A 25,488-nucleotide genomic window follows, 5' to 3' on the forward strand; every position below is an offset into this window, starting at 1 on the left:
AACATTACAATTTTATCAGAAAAATTGTGTAAAGATGACAATGTGTTTAATTAAGGGAGCATGATTAGAAGCTTTACGAGTGACCAAACCTCTAACCCATTACATACAGAAACAACATATTCTGAAAGTGAACAGTTAAGTACAGCAGAGAGTCGTTTCAAGTTTTCAAGATTAGAATCAATGCTGAACCGAAAATGAAATACCAGTGACAATCATTTCCTTCGTGAGCTCATACTTTTCACTAAACGAGCAAAAGAAACATAAAAAGCGATTATTGAGGGAGCATAGAAGAATCAACATTATTTTAACTAGGATCAACCTTGTAAACAATGATCATTGAAGAATAATAAACATAGGGATCTCATTTATTAATTTAAAAAAAAACAGAAGTAGTGAGTACTGAGAGCTACAAATGAATTTTCGGTCCTGAGAAATATAATCAGATTCCAGTAAAATATAAACCCCACAATCTATTAATCATGCTTTAGAATGTGCTTATAAGAAATAAACTTATTCATGCAGATCAAAAAACAAGTACCACTAGAGATTAACCAATATACGTAAGTTAAATATGTGAATGGCATTGATAGAACAAAGAAAGATAAGTAGTCTCCAAAAGTGAACTTGCTCGTTACTTTAAGTATAATTGATATGGAGTGAACCATCAAACAGGCTGTCGAGGAGTAGAAGCATCGGGGACTTCAATGACGTTAGTTATTGTTGCCTTTGTCTTAGAATCATCAAGATAATTCTGATAGATATAAGAAGCAAAACCCCAAATAGCCAACAACATGGCCACCACCTTCACCCCATCCATATTGTCATGAAAAAATATCACAGCCGCAACTGGAAGAAGTGCCAAAGACAAGGTACTAATGACATTGGAGAAAAGAGAAGACACCACGAAAATCAACCCCACCACACCAACAGAGCAAATCTGCCAAGCCACAGCCGTCCAAACCAAAGTCATCACGTAAGCCACTCTTCCCTTTTTAAACCCATCCATCTCTCCTTTCAAGCCGTTCCATTCGCCGCTAGCAAAAAGGCCTATAAGACAAGCACATGTGGCAACGAGTGATGTGTAGATTTGCATTTCCAAGACCACAGAAAATGTCTCCTTCTTTAAAACCTTTTGGAATGAAAGCTGCATGAGGGAAAGCAAGAGGGAGTACATGGCTGATGCACCCAAGGTGCATATGAAGCCAATTACATAATTCCCTTTAGAAACCCCCGTTGGTAATGCAGAATCAGAGCGGACAGCAAGGAGGGAGGTTGATAAGGTGAGGATGACAACAGAATTGAGTATTAAAGCGGTGAATTTTTGGGAATTGATGAAGTAGGAGAAGATTGCATTAAAAATCAATTGGGTTGCACAAATGAGAGAATAGGTTGAGACGGGAAGGTATAAGAGACCAACAGAATACATCATGTTGTCACTGGCTATCAGCACGCCAAGAACTAAGTAAACTAAAGAGAGTACCACAATAGATGGTGAGCTAGTGTTGGTGGAGATGGTAGAGGAAGAGTCAGGAGAGGAGGGGAAGATGAATAATGGGACAAGAAGGATTGGAAAGGCTACGGTTTGGACTAGTGTTGCCATCCACTTACTATTCCCGCCTTGCTCATAGTAGAATCTCCCTAGAAGAGTGGCGACTGCTTGGCCAATAAGAAGAAAGGCAATGTTGACTGCCACCAAGAGCCACCATTGCCAACGTCTGGGTTTGAGAAGTGGTGATAGATCAATGGAAGTCGCATTTTTTGGTGAACTAGGTTCTTGAGCTTCTTCAAGTAGGTAGAACATAGAGAAAGAAAAGAAATTAGTGTGTAAATGTAATAAAATGGGGTTCAAACTTCAAAAATCATTAAAAGTTATCACAAAGTTCATGAAAGGAATCAAAATGTTATTCTACAAATAATCAATCAACTATAGACTAACCAAGGATTCTTTAACTCCACTTACAAAGCTAATCCACAACCCTTTTTAACTTCTTTTTTTCAAAATATTTGACTTTGTTCAGTACATGATCACTTGCCGATATAACCATTGTTATACATAGTTTGAGTATAATAATTTAAACTAATTCTACACGATAAGTGCAACTTCAAATTTGAGAAAGAAATAACAAGTGTTGAAACTGTTACTAGAATAAGAAGGATTGAAACCCGTTAACACTCCTGTTAAATTTTATGAAATTAGGAATTGTTTAAGAAAGCAATGAGGAATTGTTAGTTTGAAGGTGCCACCTCAGTGAGGTGGGTAAAGTCTGTGAGTGGTAATGCCAGCAGAACTGGGATCAAAACCTAACTTTCACACTTAAACCTATAAAAAAATAATTGCCAATTAGTTGTGAACCCATTTATTACTAAAATCCTCTCATCTAATCATCATCATCATCAAAGCCTGTTCTTCCATTCAATTCTGTCTAAAAGTATCTACTAAAATCCTTTACTTATCAATAATTGTTGAAATCTTAAAAGTTTTGATAATCTCTGTAATTGATTTAAGTTCTTTTTTCCAATTCTTAAAGGAGAAATCAATAAGATTTTGGAAAATGGGACGACACTCATGTTTCGTTCATATTGGAATAGTTCAAAAAAAGAGTCCTTTTACTTGTTGAAAACTTGAGATTTGCATCTGGTTTTAGAAATATGGTCAGAGTGGTGAAAACCCATCTGTTGTTCATCTTGGAAAATGGATTAACAAACAAAAATCTAATCTCTGATGACAGTTTCAAGTGTTTGGGGGATTGCTTGGGAATGAAATTAACACATAAGTTTTGTAAGAACTAAGACGACCCAATACAATACAATATTCAAGAAACGAGATGGTGTATGTAATTAAGTTTTTCTCATCTTCTTTCCATAAATTAAACCTTGATGAGATTGAAGAAAAAAACAGTCGAATAAACATTTTGACAAATTTTTACCCAATTTTGAAGGTTGAAGGACAAAAAATCCAAGGTAGGATTATGGGTAGAGAGATACCTAACATGTGGAACTGCCGTGTTTAAACCTTCCTCTCCAACCCCGAGAGAGAAAGAATTTGAAAAAACTTTGGCATATAAAGAGAAAGTTGAGTTTTGTATGGTTTTCAAACTCGTCTAAGGGAGAGTTAACTCGATAAATGCGCAAGTTTATAAATTGTGGATTAGAGATCCCAAAATTACTTCAGCATTGTCCTTCACCAAATCATGTATACTAGTTGTTGTGTTATCCTTCATTTAAAACGCTAAGATGAGATGATAGGGGTAAAATCGATATTTCATAAAATTAATCAAGGAATCGGTGTGATATATTTAATGTGAAAGTCTTGATAACCTGACTTAGGCATGTAGTATACTCAATTGACATAATAGTCTCGAAAATTGTAGATTTGTTGTCATCCGGATACAAAGCCACATATTTTTACGGAAAACCACAATTTTGTTTCCTGAGGAAAATAGATCTATAATTTTTGAACCTATCGCATTAAGTATGCCATGTGCCTAAGTCAAATTATCAATAGTGTTAATGTGAATCATCCTTCACGTTGACTTGATTGAAATATGAGTGTTGATAATCTGACTTAAGTACATGGCAACTCAATTCACTTATCTGACATGACACACTTGGGAGTCGTAGATGTGCTATCCTTGGGATGTACAATTATGATTCCCCATAAAAAAAAGTATAGTTTTATATCTCGAGAAAATCAGATCTACGATTTTCGAACCTGTCATGTTAGGTAAGTTGATTGAGTATGCCACGTGCCTAAATCAGATTATCATGACTCATATGGATAGTTTGAAAATGAATAATGATTTTCTAACTAGAAAGTCTTCACTCGGTCAATACTCGAATGACGTGTTACATACACAGACCATAGATCTATTTCCTCGGGATACATAAATGCAAATCCCCATAAATATTGTACATTTGTGTGTCCTAAAGAAAGAGGTTTATGGTTCTGTGTCCTTAACATGTTAGCCAAGTGAAGACTTTCTAGCTATAGAATATCGACACTCTTTGAATTTATGAGATAAATTAAAAAAGAATCGTGATGAATGCATGCGGTTTTAGTACGTGGCTGACGTAGTGAGAACACATAACCATAATTCTTTTCTTCGGGATACGCAAGAAAAGATATGCGATTTTGAGCCCTTGCCACATCAACTGTGTACCCAATTGCATACCCAAACTGTGTGCATTCATCATTATTCATTAATAAAACTCAATCGAGTCAATTGAAATTTATGTTTTTTGATAATTTAATTTCTTTTTATATTATTATTATTATTATTATTATTTGTTATGACTAAGCATCTTCTAATCTACTTACTATTATAATGAGATAATGCTAGGGCATAAAATGGATTGGATTTTATTTGAAATTTGAGTGATTCAAACTTAATGGGTTTGGTTCTTTGGAGTATATCCAAATAAAAAAAATGGGTTGGATATAAGTTGATGGGGCTTGACTTGAGTTGGATCCGTGTCATATATGGATTCACCTAGATCAAAATGCTATATTGACTGGAAAATTATGTTTTTAGGTTTTTAAATACATCTTTTCTTTTATTAATTACTACTTTAATATAACTTGAATTCTTATAAAATAAAAGAATAGAATAGTAAAATGATCACCATGTGAAAAAAGTAATTTTTGACCGGATAATTTGACGGCCTAAGACCTAAAAAATATTCGATAATCTCAAGTCGTTGATTATTAGGCTAATTCTTTTAAATAAAAATATCATAGAAAACCATATTCTTTCTCTCTCTCTTTCTTCCCATTTCTCTCACTTTTTTTTTTTTTACTCTTGACCCCTTCTCTGGTTCACTTTTGAATGCCTCTTCGATCTTTGGTTTAACTCCCGATCCCTAGTTTTCTTTTTGATTTCTTCAACATACTTTGTTGATCTCAACCTAATATTCCAAGTCACAGAGAAGATCAGTAGAGTAGAAGCAAAATAAGAAAGGTTTCAATCAACAGTTCTCTCTTATTGTGTGTTTGGTAACACTTTTGAAGTTTGAATAGAGGTGGTTTACCTTTAAAATTCAGACTTTAGAAGCTCTATTACCGTTGTAGACACCCAAATTTGAATTGGGCTCTACTCAAAAAAGGCTAAAAAAGACATATTTTATCTGAATGGGCCTAAGTCCATTGTTTGGCATATGGACTAATAAATTTTGTGAGTTACTTCTCCACCTACCTCATTTCTCAACCCAACCCAATCCTACTTTAATCAAATCCAACCCAACTTCTAATCCCATTGGACCTAAAATCCAACTCAAAACCACTATCCAAAGCCCAAGTCTCAACCCAAATCCAACAATCACAACAAATCACCAAAGATTATCACAAGGGGACAAATGTTACCACATCCACCACCTTCTCAAAAAAATCTACAACCACTTCCTTACATCCCCATTCTTCTAATGGAAATCCACTTATTTCAACTCATCTAACACTCAATTTACAATCAATCACTTCTACCCTCATTCTTCTAATCAAAATCTACTCATTTTAACTCACCTAACATTCAACCCAAATGGGTTGAAAGATCAAATCCATTTAAATCATAAACAACCTATTTAGACCCCCTTCCACCACACTCAATTTACACACACAGCATCTTACAAACCTCACACCATTCTACTTGTAGATACTTCATTTTTTGCACTCTCCTGATTAACCAATTCATCAGGTCGATCATGACGGTTCCTAATAATGGATGAATATTTTAAAAATTTTATTTTTTACTAGATGTATTTTCAAAATTCGGATGAGATATTTCAAGCAAGTAAACTCTAGAAACCATGGTACACTAGGAAAATATGACTCAAAATATTAAAATCATCATTTTAAGACAAAAAGAAACTTTACGAGAAAAATCACTAAAAAATGATCAAATTACCAAAATACCTCTGACACTAAAACATTTTAGAGATTATGTTACGCTTAGAAAAATCATTTCAAACATATGAAAATAACAAACTAAAATCAAATAAACTGTTTCGTCAATTTTCATAAAATTCGACAAAATTACCAAAATACCTGAATACGCCATTGATCCGTGGGGTGCGCGGATCCGCTTTTGACCTTTGAGGTTTTGGAGACGCCACCTAGTTATTACGGTCTAGGAACCAAACTTGGACTCTAAACGGATAAATCAACTAATCTACTACAGAAAATACTGAGTTCGGGGATCACATTACGGGGTTAGAAGATGTTAGGCACCAATCTCGTCCGACAAACGCTAGTCTCTACTAATTCCCAAATAACCTACATTGCTAAAAGACCTTAGTAATAAAAAAAATAATAAGCAATAAATACCTTTCTGAAGACAACGGTCTTGTTCCCTCAGATCTGATAGAGTAACTCCTTGTACAGTACTCCTCGTTTCGTTCAATCTCCGGATCTGATTTCTGATCTCCAAGACAAAGTATATCTTTCTTAGATCTGGATTCTTCAGATTTGTTTATGGATTTCTAGGTGTTTTTCAAGCTAAAGTTGAGGTATGGGTGTTAGGTAAGGATTAGGACTTCAAAATTAGGGTTTATGAGAGGCTAGGGAAGCTTTTTGACCTACTTCTCTTAGGATTTATTCTTGGATACGAAAATAGGGTGTGGAGACTCCTATTTATAAACTTTTTTGGGTAGAGTTAGTGTTTAATTAGGTTTCCTTTGGGGTTTTAATTAGGATTTTGACTTTAGTCTTATGAGATTGACTTAGTCTTATTAGGGTTTCAATTAGGATTTTGACTTTAATCTTATGAAATTGACTTGATTAGGATTTTAATTAGGGTTTTGACTTTAGTCTTATGAGATTGACTTGATTAGTTTAGATTAGGGTTTTAATTAGGATTTTGACTTTAGTCTTATTTGATTGACTTTAATTTTTTGACTTTAGTCTTACTTGATTGACTTTAATTTTTTGACTTTAGTTTTACTTGATTGACTTTAATCTTACTTTTTTTGACTTTAAGATTGAATTTAGTCTTACTTGATTGAATTTAATTTTTTTTTTAGAACCTCCCTTTATTATATTTTTAATTATTTGGGCCCCCAGATGGAGGGGTCCTTTAATAAATATCTAGGCAAACCATCAACAATTTTGCTTGAGAGCCTGATTGATCGATTTTTTTGTTCAAAATTTTAAATTAATTTTATTAATGTTTCACTTTACATTATTTAATATTTTATTTATTAATTTCAGAATTTAAAAAAATTTAATTTGGAAAATTACCGTTTTGCCCCTAACGAGAAATTTTGCGTTTCAAGTCGATTTTTGATGTTCCAAGATATTTTAGAATCAATTTTTTGTAAGGAATTCAATGAGAATATTGGTTTGTGTCATTTATAAATTTTTTTTGTGCGAAATGGTCGTGAACTTTATGAGGGGCATTTTTATAATTATGTCGAATATTATGAAAATTGACGAAATGATTTATTTGATTTTGATTTGTTATTTTATGTGTTTGAATGGATTTTCCTAAGCGTAACATAAGCTTTATGAATGTTTTAAGATTAAGGGTATTTTGGTAATTTGATCATTTTTTAGTGATTTTTATTGTGAAGCTTCTTTTTGTCTGCAAGATGATGATTTCTATGTTTTTGGGGTTATATTTTCCTAGCGTAGTGGGATTTCTATAATTTTGTCAGTTCGAGATACCTCATCCGGATTTCTGAAACATATCTGGTAACAAAATAAAGCATTAGAATAACCATCCATCATTGGGAACCGTTGCAATCGGGGTGACGAGTTGATTAATCAGGCGAGTGTAAAAATGGGATGTCTATAATACCTCTTATAAGGTCCACGATCATTTCACACTAAAAATCACAAAGTGACCCAAACCAATGCTCTCATTAAATTTCTTACGAAAAAATGATTTCGAAACATTCCAACTCAAAAGTCCTCTTTAAGGGAAAAACGATAATTTTTCACCCCTAAAATTCAAAAATAAAAATTAATAATTAAATTATTAATTAACGTAACGTGAAATCTTAATAACTCAAATTAAAAATTTTAAACAAATAAATTTAATTAATCTAGTCCATGGGTCAAATTTTAAATGGTGGCCCATTTATTCAAGTTGGGCCCACCTTATACTTTATAAAGAACTTTTCACCGGGAGTTCCAAAGAATTTAGAATAATTTAATTAAAAACCCTCCATTGGGGATTTATCCAAGAGTTAAAAAAATTCTCATTCTATGTAAGATAAAAAAATTCAAATAAAACCTAATTAAAAACTAATTAAAATTTTATCTAAACCACTTAACAAATTAATTAAAAATAAATCTTATCTTTAAGAAACCTAATCAAACCTTAATATTATTACAAAGTACTTTAAAAATGAGCGTTCACCACTTAATTTCGTAGTTTAAGAAAAATCTTAGAAAAGATAGGTAAAAACTCTTCCAATACTTTCCAAAATCCTAAATTTAAAGTCTTAAGTCCATACCTAACCCCCAAGCCTTAGTTTTAATTTAAAGATACCTAGAAATTCTTAAAATACCCCAAAAAGTTAGTAAAATATTTAGATCTAAGAAAAAAAAATCTCATTTCAAAGGTTAAAGTCAGATCTAGCAATAGAGATAAAGCGAGAAGATTCACATGAGGAACGTTTTTCGCTAATTTCTAAAGGAATCGATCGTCACAATCACTCAAGTAAAAAAAAAAGATAATTTTCATTTATTCCAAATCTAGGTTGTTTTCCAATGTAAATATTTGAAAAAAATACACAACCAATTCTGTGCTAATATCGATTCCATATCGATGCCAACTCCGCGTTGATATGACTCACTTTTTCAAGAATACATAATCCAACTTTGAACTGAAACCAACAATGAAGAGAACGTTAGTAACTTTCCTTCCTCTTATTTTTTCCTTTATTCTTCCTCTTATCTTACTGTTTTTTTTCTTAATTTTTTATTTTTATTTTTATTTTTTATTTTTATTTTTATTTGTTTTTGAAGGAACAAGAGAAATGAGAAAGTAAAAAAAAAACGTGGAGAATGAAATAAAGATAACCGGAGAAAGATCGTGTAGAGCTGAGATAGAAATCGTGTGTGGACAAAAGAAGTTGTCATTCTATGATGGATGACCACCCTTATTTAATGTTGTCTTATTGTGTGATTTTAGAAAGCTTTATTATTAGAAAGTTGTGGTGGGGAATTTTTCTTTTTATGAGTGATTCTTTTTCAGAAATTTGTGGGACCTTCCTCACAAATGAGTTGACCAAGGAGTTGCCATTTGGTTATTAGTTTCCCTTTTTGACTCTTACTTGTTTATTTATTTTTCTCTTATTTTTTATTCTTAGCATTGATTTGTGAGGTCCACCTCTATCATTCCTTTCAGAAATTTGCCTTGATCGAGTCAAGTTTTGTAGAGAGATTGGCGATCATGTGCTTTTCCAAAAAATTATGAGACTTCCCTCCATCCATTTTGATTGGTTAAGGTTTAAATCCTTTAATTGTCAACTTTTAATTCCAACTTTGATCAAATGTTTAATAATTTTATTGGCCGATTGGAACAATTTTAATTCGTGATTAATTGATTGATGAATTTTTTTTTTATGAATTGTGAATTAATTCGATCTGATTGGTCATTGAGTGATTTGATTAATTTTGGTTGATTTTAATTTTAATTTTGATTTGATGGGTTGATTTAATTTCAATTTTTATTTTCATTGGTTGATTTAATTTTAATTTTGAATTTGATTAGTTGATTAATTTTAATTTTGAATTTGATTGATTGATTTAGGTCATTTTGATTGATTGATTGAATTTTGTTGGTCGATTAAATTTTAATTTTAATTTGATTTTGATCAGTTGAGAATTTTTCAATTTTTTAGATTTTTGATGCGCGTAATCCTATTGATAATCTTCTATCTTGTTTTCCTAAGAATCAAGATCTCTAGGTCAAAGTCGGACATTGATGGGTGTTTCAATCATTTTTGTGATTTCTTATAAATATCTCTATTTTCGATGATTTGGGTCCCGTTAGACTCGAAATCATAGTTTGAGGAGAATGAATGTACTTTCAAGATTTTTCAAAGGTCCGAGATTCATAATCCACCCTAACAAAAAATTTACAACTACTCCCTTACACCAAATTCTTCTAATCAAAATCCACGTATTTCAACTCATGTAACGCTCAATCTAGAACTACTCCGTTACACCCCCATTTTTCTAATTAAAATCTACTCATTTCAACTCACCTAACATTCAATCTAAATGGGTTGAAAGATCCAATCCATTTGGATCATAAACAACCCATTTACACCCCCTTCTACAAATGCCCTTCCACCACCTGCAATTTACACACACCCTATTTCACAAATCTTACACTATTCTATCATTTTTTTTAACCTTTTCATCTCATTTTACCCCTAAAAATTACTTTCAAAATCTTATAAAACCCCCATTCTTCTTAACACAATCCCATTAAGCTTAAACTTCCCCCCTCCCCAAAGTCTTGAAAATCTCTTTCAAGCTTCTACTCTCATTACTCAACTTTCTCATCACTAAACCCACAAATTTTAAAACACCTTCAACTCCCTCATCACTCAATTCTCATCTATCCATCAACTTACTACTTCAACCCTCAAGATCTACAACTCAAGTCACTCAAGCAAAAGACAAGACATACCTCAAGAAAACCAAAAAGAAAATTCAAAGAAGAAGAATAATAATGTAGGGTAAGGACAATAACCAAGAAAAAAAAAATTCTCCGCTCTCTATCTCCTCCATACTTTTCCTCTTTTACTCCTCCCTTCTCTTTTAATTTTAATTTCTTTTATATCAACCCTAAGATGTAATATGTACCATCCCTTACTTTCGATAGATTGGGCTTCAATTCGGTCGAAATGGTAGGGGTTGAAAAACCCTTTTGAAAATATTTGTTAAAAATCTCTACACTAGTGTATATCCGACAAAAACAATTTGAGACTAAGACCTTGGACCATTTTTTTTATGGAAATGGGCCTTCGATTGAAGAGTTTACATTTTTCAAAAAAATTTCAAAAGGTATAAATCATAAAAGGGCCCTCTTTCTCAAAAAGGAAGCCCTCTTGGTTTAAATCGAAATCAAAGTCCCTCGTACTTGATGGTACAAAACCCATTTTTTCGATTTTTTTGCATTTCTTAAAAATAAATCGAATCCGAGTTTACCACAAATGGTGGAAGGAGTAGGGTGCCTAACACCTTTCCTATTCCATAATATGGACCCCCTTACTTAGATCTAGGGTGGACCAATGGACATTATCCGTATGAGAGTTACTAACAAAAAATGATTTTTTGAAAAGTACTTTTCGGGTGATCATTCACTTTAAAAAAAAGAATGGTGGCGACTCCAAATCCAAGTATAAGAAATCTTCGGACTCGAAAATCTTATGTCTACTGCCATTTGTTTTTATTTAGATTTCAAATTAAGAACCAAATTTCAAATGTTTTGGTTCAACGATGGGGGGACACTAGATGAAGTTTTTAAATTCTGATTTTTTTAATTCCTAAAATACCCTCCTCAAAACACTGATTTCTATCACTTATCTCTTATTTATACAAACCCTAAAACCCTTATTTTCTAATTTTTCTACCTTTCATTTTTCTTTTACCTCTCCTTCTTCTACAACACTGCTGTCAAGGTCTCTCACCTTTCTCTTGTTTCGTATTCGAAAACCTTATATGTTATGTTTGATTTATTAAAAATCGAAATTAAATGTGTAGATGATTTCATTATGCATCACATGTTATGTTTTTCGGTAGAAAATTTATTAGAATTACAAAAAGGTAATATTGTCAAAATGACCATTATGTTTTAAAATAATGTTTGTAACCAGAAGCTTTTAAAAATGATAAACAAATAACTTTTCTAGAATTAGATTTCAGATTTTAGATTTCAAAAAATAAAAACTAGACTTAAGACTTTAATAGTGTTACCAAACATACCCTTAATTTTGTAAATCGATTTTTTAGCCAATTCCATCAAAAATTCTTTTGAAGGGTAAATAGATCTCTTTCCACACCGACTTTACTTGTTCGTTGTTTGAACAACTTTTGAGATCCTCAGTTACTACTTATTGAAGTATTTAAGGGTTCTAGATTTGGTGATTTGAGGTATTTAAATCATTTTCTTTTCAGGTTTTGGTGAAATTTATATTAATTTTGGTTGTGTACAATAATAAATTTTCAATTTTCAATTGTTGAAGGAATGTTTATTTTTAGTGACTTAGATGTGATTAAGACGTGAATTTGGAGGAATTTGACTCCATGACTCTATATTTGTTTGAAATGTTCAATTCCATATTGTGATCAGTTGTCGGTTAAGTTTGGATGATTTTTTAGTAGTTTAATGGTAGTTTATAAGATTTGATTGGTGATAATTGAACTGTTTTGCTCCATAAATTTTTTTGAAGTTGATGGACTCTAAATTCTTGATTTGAGAGTTTTCAATTTAGTTAGTAAACTTGACAACAATCACAAACATGGTTACACAAGAATTGAATATTTTTTGGTTTTGAATTATATGTTTATGTGATTTAATGTATATAAGAAAATCTTAGTTTGTGACAACTTCAAAGGATGGAGATTGTGGTTATAAGTGTTTTTACAACTTAAAACTCAAAAAAGTTGGTTAAGTCCCCAAAACATGTTTGGTTCGATTATTTAAAAAGTGTTTTAAATAAATACTTTAAAATAATACTCAAAAGAAAGAGTAAAAAATGAGAGCTACTATTGCCACACCAATTCTTATATAAATCACCAAAGAAGTGGACATAGCTGCTATGGCATTAGTAAAAAATGGTGTGACAATAGCAACTCTAAAAAAAATATTGATTTTTTACTTAATTACTTATGCGGGAAGTTGACATTACCTCCGTTTTACTGTGTAAGAGAATATGGGTCCAACGAGCTCACCGCCAAGCTAGACAACGTGAAGATGTGGTTTGATTTACAATACCTCCTTGTTAACCAGTACCATCATGCTTCATAAATCACAACAATCTCCCACTTAGATACTGGTCAAGAGTATCTCCCACTAACATATGTTGCATTTGATAAGTAACGTTTCCATAATAAACTTGGTGTGAATCATTCTTGTCTTCTAATCTTGAATGTTAGTTAATAAAAATGATTGTACTTTTAGAATGCTTCTTGTTTATTTTAGTTTTTTTTTTTTTGGCTCCCTTAGAGCAAGTCCAACCACGTGTCTAAATTTTCCTCCAAATTGGCGTCTTTCTAAATTTAGAGTAAATGCTCACTTCCGAATCAGTTTGAATTACAACCAACCCCTTCTCTAAAACACTATTCACTTATACTTGAAAAAGTTGTGAAGGGAACAAAAATGACATTTAAAACATGTTCATGATAAGAAGAGGTCATTTTTAACATTTATGGAGAAAGAGGGATGAAATTGGTTTTAAAATAAGGTGAATAGTGATTTAGAGACATGAACATTGGATCTCTATATTTGGAGATGTGAATAGTGTTTGAGAGGGACTTTCTCTATTTTAGAGACCAGTTGGAGTTTACGTTTGGACATTTCCATCTCTAAATTTAGAGATTTAGAGACCAGTTGGAGTTTCTCTTAAAGAATGTATGGTAAGTGGTTCAATTTATTGTTGTTGTTGAGCACCTAAATCTTGTCAAGCTTAATTATGTAGTGTAGTAGATGGTGAAAGAGGGATCCGAGACAGATAGGAGCTTAGAAGATCATCTTTTCAACAGGGCTTTGCATGTTCTTCCCTAGCACACAAGATTGCAAATCGTCCTCGGTGCAGCTCAAGGTTTGGGACGTCTGCATGAAGAACCAGGTTCAATTATAACGTATTGTCAGTTGACATAATATGATTTCGTTCTACTTCTAATGGATGCTTATAAAATAACATTTAGAGCCTTGATACTAATTCACTTTTCTTATCTAAATTAATAGGTGTAAAACTCTATTCAAAAAACGAAGAAAGATGTAAAGCGAGAGGTTGAATTCCTCAACTCTTTCTAAGGTTCAGATTGTCAAATTTTTTTATTTTTATTCCTATACGAGAATTCAGTGTTATCTGTAGTTCAATTATGTAATGCAGATGAAATAATTTGGCAGGTTATATATCGTGACATAAAATCTCCAAATGTTGTATTGGAAGAGAACTTAAACCCTTGGATATCAGACTTTGAGCTTGCCTTGGGAAGGAGCAATGGATGAAGACAATTGTATATGCACAATGGTATTGCTTATTCTAAAATGGGGTTTCTTGTTTCAATTTTGGGTGTTAGGATCCCGTAGAGATATGGGTACCACTAATACTTAGTAGTTTTGGTGTGTTGATTGGGTTTGTATCATTAAGTATTGGAGCCAACACCAGGTTTCTAGTTCAAACCCAAACCTTAGACGACGTGACTTGGGAAGTACTATGTGCGCCTAAAAAGAAGGGTACCAAAGTGAAAGCCGCCAAAAAGTGGGCACTAGGGGTTTTAGTGGAAGGAGCAACCTGGGGGTCCCAAAGGGAGGGTAGCAGAGTGAAAGTTGCCACAAAGTGGGCCACCATGTACATTGGGTGTAGAAACGACCACAAAGAGATATGGGCTTAACTTTTCATACCACTAACACCTATGTATTTTTGTTGTATTGGTTGGGTTCCTATCTAGTCATCATCATTTTTTTGTTTGTCAAAGATAGGAAGAAGGGGGTCGAGATGACCAAATTCATATAACATACATGACTAACAACACATATCAAGACATGACACCAACCTCAATACCACCCTTGGTTCTAGTACATTGAAATACCACACATCTAATCCCACAACATCCTCAAAAGGAGCACCCACAAATTGCTTGAAAATCTTACATCAAAAGAAAAGGAAACCCAAATTGAGATAATGCTATAAAGAAATGGATGTTCTTAATCTTCAAAAATATGTTAGTTCTTTTCATTTCCTTTACTTTCAAATTCCTAACAAGCATTGAAAGGAGTTGAACCATACAACCATGTTTTAGTTGAACTATACAACCACGTTTTAGTTGCTGGGAAAGTGAAGCTCATACGCAACCAACCTTTAAATATGGACTTGAGTGGCACTGGAAAACAAATCGAAATGCCAAAGAGTGAGAAAATACGACTATGTCTCCATTGCTGACTCCCCATTTTACTTATAGAAATGACAAAAGTCAGGTGCAATAGAACCTCCTCAGGATCAAATAATCTACATCGCTAATCTCCCAATCATTAAAAGTCCTTTGAAAGCCAAAATTCCAGGGTACCTCCTCACTTGACCTAAAAAAGGAAGTTTCCAACTGACGTACCTTTCTTCTGAGACATAGCAAATAAGCCTGGGAGCTACTCATACAGAGACACCAGTTTGCGCAAATGATTTACCCTGAAGCGAACTTCGCTCCCCTTTCCTACTTGGAACACCACCCTTTTCTAGAAGGTGGGAAGAACTTTTAGAACTCCTTTCCACTCCTCCCAGTCTTATGATGAACTTGTCACACACAAACTACTCTTCCAACCAAAGTCCACAAATTTCACAAACATGACTATCCTCCACAAGTTGTTCTGATTTGAGCCAAACCTCCAAAATCACTTGCCATGAGAACTAGAATTATCTTCCTCAAACTATGGAAGCCATCCCCTTGTTTTTAGAGAAGTAAATACACATCCAACTTACAAGGCAATTTTTTCTTCTCATCCTTGAACATTGTCTAATTTTCCTTCCAGGAAATTAGTAAGACAACTCTTGATCGAAGTTAACTTACTTCCATTAGAAAGGTATCTCAACTTCCAAGAGATCAACCTTTGCCTCTCGCTCAAGCATGTTGGAAATTACAGGAGTAATTCGATGAAGGAAGAAAAATTAACTTCTAGGCTCGAAAAAATTCGATCTCTTTTAGACAAATATTCTCTCCTATTGGTTGAACCAAAGTACACAAGGGATCGACGAACAAATGCCTTTAAGATATAAAGAAGCTTTACACTCAATATACTAAATCAGATTATGTACAATCCGATTTAGCCTAGAACACTCAAAAAAATAAGAAACTGATGATGCCTAGATCTTAAGCTTAGAGAGAGAAAAATACAAAATTTTTCAGTGAAGAAATCTGAATTCTGATTGGCTTTTTATAGCTAATTTTGTGTCTGATGATCAAGAGTTATGATGTAATGTCTCTTGGTCTAATAGCCGTTAGATTGTGTCTATATGAGATCTAACGATCCAGATTGCACCGTATCGAAGGTATGCGTGTCATGCCTTTTAACTAACACCTTTTAGTTGAATCTGTTTGATCTAGTGGCTCTGATCGCGTCCAATTAGTTACCATTTGATCTAACGGATTCGATCGTTTTTGATCGGATACCAATCATGAACCAACACACCTGATCGATTCTGATTAGGTACAATCATGAATCAACGCACCTGATCGAATCTGATCAGGTATCGATCCATCGCACCTGATCATTCTGATCATGTACTACCTTGATCTAACGGATCAGATCGTTCTCGATCCGGTATTATTTCGACCCATCGTATCCGATCGGTTCCCAATCAGATACTAACTTGATCATACGGTGCTGATGGCACCCTATCCATCATACGTGACGGATCGACCACAACCATTGGATGATTTCATATCTCAAAAACTTTAAGGCTCCCCAGTTCCTCACGACGATGCGTATGTGCAAAGTGCCCAATGCGCCCTAAACGCCCAATCGTCCTTTCGCACGTGTGCATGCGTGGGTGGTGCTTTGTACCACCTTGTAGCACTGGATCAAAGTCTAAAGGTGTGACTCAAATACAACTAACTAAGTTGACTATTACTTATAAGGTACACCACTTTCTTACTTGTGAACAATGTGGGACTAAACCTTATACACACAAAATTCTCAAAAACTAACTTAAGAAAAAACAAACCCTTAAATCATAAAAACCTTATTTTAATTTGAAAATATTCAACAAAGCATAGGGTCCCAATTCCCCTTGCTCCTATAAATTGCCTTTGCCTTTGGTAAATGAGATGAGAAGAGGGAAGATAGCCAACTTGACGATCCAACGATGAAACCAATACCTTTACATTAGGCACACAACCCACCTTGAATGTCTTGCTTTTGTGAAGGTTTACAATTAACCTTAACACCACTTATAAACATCTTAGAACCTTACTAAGGAACCTCAATTGACCAATCGAGACATTGATGGATACAAATGTATCATCTGCAACCTAGAGGTGGACCCACTGGACTATTCCTTTCCATTGCAAAGCTAGAGATACCCATTAGTAATAACTCTTTCCACCATTTTTCCTAGAGCTTCTGCTACAATGACGAATAGGAAAAGAGATAGGTGATCCATTGTCTGAAGCCTCTTAAACTCCTAAAGAAGCCAGTTGAAGGTCCATTCACTAACATAGAGAAGGATGAAGATGATACACATGAAGTCCCAACTAATCCAATTTTTTGCAACCTCATGTGACCAAAATATATTTCAAGAAGCTCCTAGTTACATGGTCATATGCTATATGTAGTTCTATCTTGGACACTGCAGTTCTATTTTCAATCCAATCAAAATATGTCATGTAGACACCGTTCCTAACTATATGAACGGGACACCTTTATGTATCGCGACTCTTAATTTATTTCCTATTGACGAGCTTATATACTTGAGATATTATTGGTCTAGGAGCTCTAACAAGGGAATTATACAGATGAAAGCAAGCTTGAATATAGGAAGAACATTAGGTTATTGTTCCCCCAATGTTAATGCAAGCCCCAAGTGATTTTTGGGCTATAAGAACATTGAGTTATTGCTCCCTCATGAACGTGAATGATCAATGTAGCATTGTTCAACGACTTTGGAGCTTTGAGGTCTGCTCAAGTCGGATGATTTAGTCTTATGGTCTGAAACGATTGGGTTAACCAATTAAGACATCTATAATTGTTTGCTATCTAGTGGTGAATCTATTGATTATAATTTTTTTCCACTCTTTTAATCCATTTCCATTTAGGCTATAATTTGCGATCCTTCTTAAGATCAGTTTCAATCATTTCAAATGTTTGCAATCCAGAAGCCTTGATTTTATAGAGTTTGTTCTCTGTTATTTGTTGGAGGGCATCTGGAGAAAAAAAAATCATTCATACTAGACGATTTTTCGAGATTTAAAACTGTGTTCTCGTCCACCTTTCTTTTGCTGAAATACTCGAATCTTTTATCTATAAAAGATATTAGTAATAATAATTCATCAATTAGCGCCCTATTGAACCAATGTTTTGGAATTTGATGTTTAATTTAAAACAATTTCATATGGGAAGAGTTCGGCTGACAATCTTAGGATGACAAAATTTTTGTCCTACGTGAGTTAGAAATTTCGGATTGAGCTGATTTTTGCATGTGAGGATGATTACCATGGTGAGGAGGTTGTCCTCATAAACAATCAGCTCAATCGGAAACTTCTAACCTCATCAAAATTATTTTAGAATTGTGAACCGTCGATTTTTTATCGAAAATTTGTAAACCAGTTTTAATGGACTTAGAAGTTTCAGATTGGACCGATTTTTGGTGAGAATGATCTCCTCACCATAGAGATCATACTAAAAAAATCAGCCCAATCTGAAAATTCTAAGTCATAGGAGACAAATTTTGTCAATCAACGTTGTCATCCTAAGATTGTCAGCTGAACGCTCCCCATTTGATATATAGGCAGCTTTTGAAAATAGGGTACCCATAAAAAAAAATTAATAATAATAAATGTCTTATTAAGATGATGTTTTTTTAAATAGGAAATGCTAACATTATGTTCCCACACCCTTAACATTATTTTTTTGGGATATTTACTAAAAGGTGATTAACTTTTGATGAGTTTTCAATTTCGGTTCATTGTTCATTTTAATTACCGAAATGTGAGTGATAACAAATTTAGACGTTTTTGAAGTGACAATTTCATAGGTTTAAAGTGCTTATTGAATTCGTGAATTTTGAAAATGAAAATGAACAATTAGCCAAAATCGTAAATAACTAATTTTTGTTAGTAGGTTTGGCTAACAATGAAGAACTATGCACATTTTTTTTTAATCATCATTCAAAATTAAAATCAAACAAAAAAATCGATCATTTTGAATCATTAGTTAGGATCTTGTCAAAGATGATTCGGATTAGTAAAAGGAAAAATTGTATAGGGGTTCGCTAATATAGTAGCTTGAGATCATGTTTGTAGTGGGTTCATCAAAATCAAACAACCTAACAAACCCCCTTATTTTATATTAGTGAGAACATTTATTTTAAAAATCTCAATATTTTGGTCAATATTAAAGATACTCCTTTGTTTTTAAATTGATAATATAAATGACTTAAATATCTACCACGAACTATCTCTACGAATCAGGTTCATTCAAGAGTGACGAACCACGAGTTACAAACCCTAATTCAAAACCAAGTGAACATAGGTTTCACCTCCTACTGATGTCAAAGTTGATTTGTTCGAGTCATCTCAGCTTGAATGAGTCATACACTTTAAAATTATTAATTAATATATTCATTTTTAAATAATTATCATTTCTTCTTATTATAAGGTTGATTAATAGATGCTTATTTACAAATATAACAAGTACTAAATATTTCATATAAATAACAAACATTTAAATCATTTAAAAAATATTTATCTTCTATAAAAAAATACAAAACCTGGTTGACTCCATCGAGGTTTTATAAATTCAATCAACATTTTTAAAAATCAAACGATCATTGTGATGGACTTCACGTTGACCATCTTATTTGATCACCTCCTAAATCAGTAAGAATGGCCCAACCTTGGACGTATTTTAAAACCATGAACCCCAAAATCGATTTCCTGATATGGTTTTAAAAATTGACTAATAGGCATGGATAAATTAAAGATTCATAATGTCATTAATATGAATCATCCTTCACATTGACTTGTCACTCATTCACGTGGGACTTGTTCGAGTAAACTAATTAATTTTTTTTAACGATTTAAGCTAAGGGTGTCAATGGATACCGAAATCGAACCCGATTTCAAATCCCTTTTTATTGGAACTAATTAGGGATGAGTCTAAAATGAAACCCCATTACCATTAGGGTCTATTCAATGGGTACTCGCAACTATCCGAAACTGATTTATTTAGTCATTTCTTTCCATATTATAGATGATAAAATGTGTTTTTGTTTTATAATTTCAAAATAAATGCATGTTATATAAAATTCTTCAATTTTTCATAGAAATTATTGATTGAAGCTTAAAATGAACTCTTCTAAAAATTTAGTACTTTTGACAAAAATAAAAAAAATTATTTTTAAAAAAAATCATTAATTTGTATATTTACTGTAACAAATTATAACAAAGTTAATAATTTTATTGATAATATATTAATTAAAAAAAAAAAATTTATAATGATTTGAAATACTTTTTTTTCTCATTTCCGATTTCATTTATTTTGAAATCAACCTAAAATAGACAAGAATCAAAATCGAACTAAATATATTGATTATGATTCTAAGTTTGTTAGGAATTGAACCAGAACCGACCCATTCATACCTCTAATTTAAACATTTATATTTTTAAATAGAAATCAGATTTGAGCATCATCTAGTTATAATCCAACATATATTCTTTAAAAACATTATGATTTTTTGAATATAAATATTTTAATAAACTATGTCAACCGAGTTAAGTGGTTTAATTCGTCAGAGACAACATGACTTGACATCGAAGAGGGACGAGATGCAATGCCCAGTTTTTAAAACTCTCAACCTCCCCGCCCACCCATCATCCACTTCCAAGTTCGAACAGTGCGCTGGCGGCGGCGGATATAATCAGCTTGGACATGACGTACATCAACAACAGTTCTACCACTAGTGATGTCTGCTACGGTGCGCCGTGTGCACTTCTTTCTCAGGGTATGTGGTGCCTCTCTCCTCATCTCTCCACCAAAATTACTCAACTTCTCAAAAACCCTAATTTTTTTCAGATTCAAAAAACTTCCCAAAACCCTAAATTTCCAAACGAGAACATCTTCTTCTTATTCTTCATCTTCATCATCTACAGCTCAAGTCTTTGATTTTCTCGAACAGTTTTCTCCTTTTTCGAATCTCAGTTCTCCTGGAACTATTAATTCGAACGAACGAAGACAAATTGTTGTTGGTTTGTCGAAAATGATCAAAGAAAGGCAAGGGTTCGTTCTTAAGGGTTTTTCTCAAAAGTTTTGCCCTTTTTTTCTTGTAAAGATCATGAAATTCTTTGGTAATCGTCGATTAGCTTTCACTTTCTTTAAATTCTCCTTTCAAGATGATTCGGAGAGCTCAATTAAGTCGTGTTGTGTCGTTGCTCATCTTCTAGCTGAGGAAGAGCTACGATACCTATCTCAAGATGTTCTAACTTGCATAATTACGAGGATTGGACCTTGTCGGAGTCGAGATTTAGTGAGTTTAATGTGGAGTGGTCACCATGTTTATGAGTCTGATTTCTCCATTTTCGATTCACTTATGAGGGCCTTCTTGAATGTCGATATGGTTTCGGGTGCGTTAGATGTCTTGGGTAGGATGAGGGACCAAGGATTGAAACCTAGTCTCTCTGTGATGAGCATTCTATTAAAGTTATTGATTCGGAGAGGTGATTATGGTAGTGTTTGGAAATTGTTTAGGGATTTGATCAGGAAAGGACCTCCTCCTTCTAATTATACATTCAACGTTATGGTTCTAGGGTTTTGCCGAAGAGGGAATCTTCGAGATGGGGAGAGTCTCTTTCATTTGATGCATAAATTCCAAATTGAACCAGATGTGTTTGCATATAACATTTTGATCAATGCTTACTGCATGAGAGGGCAATCTTCGGAAGCTTTGGAGTGGGTCAATTCGATGATTGGACAAGGTTGCAATCCAAGTAGTGTTACTTTTAGTACACTTATCAATGCTTTGTGCAAAGAAGGGAACATGGTTGAAGCAAGGAGAATCTTTGATGGAATCCGTGAAGTGGGTATTGCTCCCAACTCTGTTATGTACAACACCCTTATCGATGGGTATGTGAAGGCTAGGGAGATTGGGCAGGCTAACTTACTTTACGAAGAAATGAGAGAGAAGGGTTTAGCACCTGATGGTGTAACTTTCAACATTTTGGTCTCTGGGCATTGTAGGTTCGGCCGAGAAGAGGATGGGGACAGATTGTTGAGGGATGTATCCACGTCGAGTTTGCTTCCGGATTTTTCATTGCCAGATATTTCTGTTGCAGGATTGTGTTGGGCAGGTCGTTTTGATGATGCCATGGCATTCTTACGGGATATGCTCGAGAAGGGATTACCTCCAAGTGTGGTTGCATTTAACTCGATCATCGCGGGTTATAGCAAAGCAGGGCTGGAAAACAAAGCTTTTGAAGTCTATCGGGTTATGGTGGAGTTCGGTCTAACCCCATCATCTTCCACTTGTAGTTATCTTCTCATGGGCTTGTGCAAGAATGGGTTGCTACGAGAGGCCGAAGAACTTATGGATGAGATGCAAGAGAAGGGCTTTCCGATTAATAGAGTTTCTTTCACAGTGCTTTTAGATGGATATTTTAGGATGGGAAACATGATGGGAGCCCAAATGTTGTGGGATGAGATGGAAAGGAGAGGGATATCTCCTGATGCGGTTGCCTTCTCGGCCTTCATTGATGGACTTTCTAAAGCAGGACATATGGAGGAGGCGTGCGAGGCTTTTGTAGAAATGTCAAGAAGAGGATTCGTTCCAAACAATTTCACATACAATTCTTTGATTGGTGGGTTTTGTAACTGTGGAAAGGTAAGTGAAGCACTAAAGTTGGAGAAAGAGATGAGGGAAAGAGGTCTTGTACCAGATATTTTTACAACCAATATGATTATTAACGGGTTTTGTAAACAAGGTAGAATGAAATTGGCAAACTATGTGTTTATGGACATGCACAGATTTGGGCTGACCCCAGATATCATTACATATAATACTTTGATCAGTGGGTATTGTAAGGCCTTCGATCTGATTAATGCCGAGGTCTTCGTGAATAAGATGTGTGCCAGTGGGTGGGACCCAGATATCATGACATACAACATACGGATACACAGTTTTTGCAGTTGCCGCAAAATTAGCCAAGCTGTGATGATATTGGATGAGTTGGTATCGTTGGGTATTCTTCCGAACACAGTTACATACAACACAATGATGAATGGTGTGTGTAGTGACATACTTGACCGTGCTATGATACTGACTGCAAAATTGCTTAAAATGGCATTTGTCCCGAATGTTGTCACAGTTAATTTATTGCTCTCTCACTTTTCTAGACAAGGTTTGCATGAGAAGGCATTGATGTGGGGGCAGAAGCTGAGTCAAGCGTCCGTCCCTTTTGATGATATTTCATATAAGATATTGGACAGGGCCTACAACAACATAGATAGAGGCGTAGAAACTTCAAAAGAGACATCAGGGAAAAGCCTGTTTTTGGATTTCCTCATGTATATTACATATGATTACCTATGCAGACATGGATCTTACCATGAGGATCATCAGTACTCATTAGAAGTATTTGACCGCAGTTTTAGTGGGTCTAGTGAGATGAAACTAGCAGGATAATTATAATTTGTGAAGTCTTCAATTGTGGTAAAATGAAGTGGGGTGGAGTGCAAGATGGTTGCAATAGCCAATATTGAAAAAACAGATCAAACTCAAAACGAAGTTGATCTGTGGATGGGAAGCAGTAAGGTTGACTTGAACATCCTGTATATTGATCGATGCTTAGTCACTGTGACTAAAAGATAGTAACAGTTTCAAGAGTCAATTGGGTGCTTCGGACCGGCATAATGTTTTTGGACTTGGAATGTAATTGTGACTTGGTTCTGTTTATGATTTTGTTTTGCCGGCATTCTCAACCGTGATTATTTTTCTCTGCTGTTGGAGTTGGTTGTTGTTGGTATTGTCGTTGAGAAGCTCCTTCAAGTGGGTGCAACCTCATTAACTTCATCAGAATGTTCCAAGCCCATTGTGTAAATTTCTGAGCATGATATCTTCATCGATGCGATTAAGGGGATAACAGGTAATTGTAAGCAATTATTTATTTATTTATTTAATGATGAAGTTGGGAAAAATAAGGTGGTTGTAAGCAAAGATTATCGCTGAGCAAGCTGCAGTTTGGTAGAAATATGGGATATACATCTAATTAACCATATTTGCAACAATTTATAATATTTTGAGAGCTATTTTGTTTGTGAACGTATTGTCAAATAATGCAGTGTAAGATTATGATGAATTTCCCAGTTAGAGGGGATATTTTCTTTTTTTCATTGGTTATTGGATTTCATGAAATACTTGGCAACCTTAGGTGGTTAGACATATTGATAGGTTCATGTTTGTTTCACACTTAAAATAATTAAACTCTGATCTAAATCTCAAGTGTTCTAGGGTAATTGTTTTTTAAAATCTATTTGCAAACGTATTGCAACTAATTAGAGGTTGATTTACATTTCAGTATGGTTTGATTATTTCCAAGGAAGACCCATGATGGGACTACTGAAGAGTGCTTTGGTGCAAGTCACAGACTTTAAACAGGTGAAAGAAAGGTCAGAAAGGCATTGATGGGAAGTAGTAAGAAAAGATGTAGAGGTACATGAGCATGCCTTTAACGGATGAAATGGTTCAAGAGAGAACACTATGTTGAATTTGAAGCCATTGTTCACATTTATTCATGAAATGGATTGCATTCTTATTATTCTGGATATGACAAAGACGTACCTAAAGTCAGAATTGAGAAATTTCTGTTACTCAGATTTTTAGTAAGTTGCTACTAAAAACTGAAAGAAACCTTTGAAATAAAAGAGAGAAGTTAGTAGAAAATAGAAATAGAAATCTCAACATCCAGGATGAGGTAGATTAGCAATCATAGATTAAACACTTAAGATTGCATCAGCCAACAGAGTAGCAGAGACTGTTGATGTGTTACTTCGCATTGTGAGAGGTTTTGGATTCAATACCGTGAGGGCGGATTTCCATCTTTCATGAACGTCACATAATAGCAGTACTCTGCAGCTGTCCTCGTATCTGTAGCTCTATATATTTGTCAAACAATCTGTTGAATTGTTGCCTACAAGTTATTGGATTAGATGGAGTAATGACCCATCCAAGAAGTTATATATTCTTTCCTTGTTCAATTCTTCTTCCAATTTGATTTTGTGCTTGAGATAACACAGATGTGTGAAAAGATTGATATTTTTTTATCTTTGTACTTGAGTATGATATCCAGAGAAGATGGAGTCTTGGTTTTGGGGGGAAAAGACAGATTTATTCTTGAGAGAGTATGTTCCCATCCAACTCACAGGGTATGACTCAAATGTGTAAAATTTTGAAATCAAATGCAAAATGAAGAAGCATACTATAAGTAATCTCGAATTTTAAAGCCAGACATATCAGGGTGTTGTACCAATCTCTTCGTCTCTCACAATTTTCCTTCTTCCCAACGTCAGCTAAGCATGTACTACTGCCTTCATTCTACTCTGACAATTCATC

At 34.0% G+C, this 25,488-nt stretch overlaps 2 protein-coding genes across 3 annotated transcripts; one reads left to right on the forward strand and one right to left on the reverse strand.

Moving 5' to 3' along the window:
* Nucleotides 1-450: 450 nt before the first annotated feature.
* LOC147393286 (putative purine permease 11) lies at nt 451-3,146 on the reverse strand. 2 transcript variants are annotated; one of them, XM_086455946.1, is made up of 2 exons: nt 2,986-3,146; nt 451-1,782 (listed from the first exon to the last, which is right to left on the reverse strand). In XM_086455946.1, the coding sequence occupies exons 1-2, from the start codon at nt 2,990-2,992 to the stop codon at nt 665-667; spliced, it is 1,125 nt and encodes a 374-aa protein (XP_086312072.1). In that variant the 5' UTR covers nt 2,993-3,146; the 3' UTR covers nt 451-664. The 2 variants fall into 2 exon arrangements, with proteins under 2 accessions (XP_086312072.1, XP_086312073.1); XM_086455947.1 differs by having other exon boundaries at nt 451-1,779; nt 2,986-3,135.
* A 17,664-nt stretch (nt 3,147-20,810) lies between these two features.
* Nucleotides 20,811-25,133, forward strand: LOC147393287 (uncharacterized). The gene is made up of 2 exons (XM_086456547.1): nt 20,811-24,022; nt 24,455-25,133. Exon 1 carries the CDS (start codon nt 20,851-20,853, stop codon nt 23,560-23,562), a length of 2,712 nt encoding a protein of 903 aa, XP_086312673.1. The 5' UTR covers nt 20,811-20,850; the 3' UTR covers nt 23,563-24,022; nt 24,455-25,133.
* The last annotated feature ends 355 nt before the right edge of the window (nt 25,134-25,488 follow it).

Source organism: Akebia trifoliata, chromosome 10 (assembly GCF_017979445.1).
Source record: "Akebia trifoliata isolate Shusen 1 chromosome 10, ASM1797944v1, whole genome shotgun sequence".
Classification (NCBI taxonomy): domain Eukaryota; kingdom Viridiplantae; phylum Streptophyta; class Magnoliopsida; order Ranunculales; family Lardizabalaceae; genus Akebia; species Akebia trifoliata.

Bases quoted from the DNA above. Each gene is read 5' to 3' on its own strand.
- LOC147393287 (XM_086456547.1), top strand. From the start codon at position 20,851: ATGTCTGCTACGGTGCGCCGTGTGCACTTCTTTCTCAGGGTATGTGGT.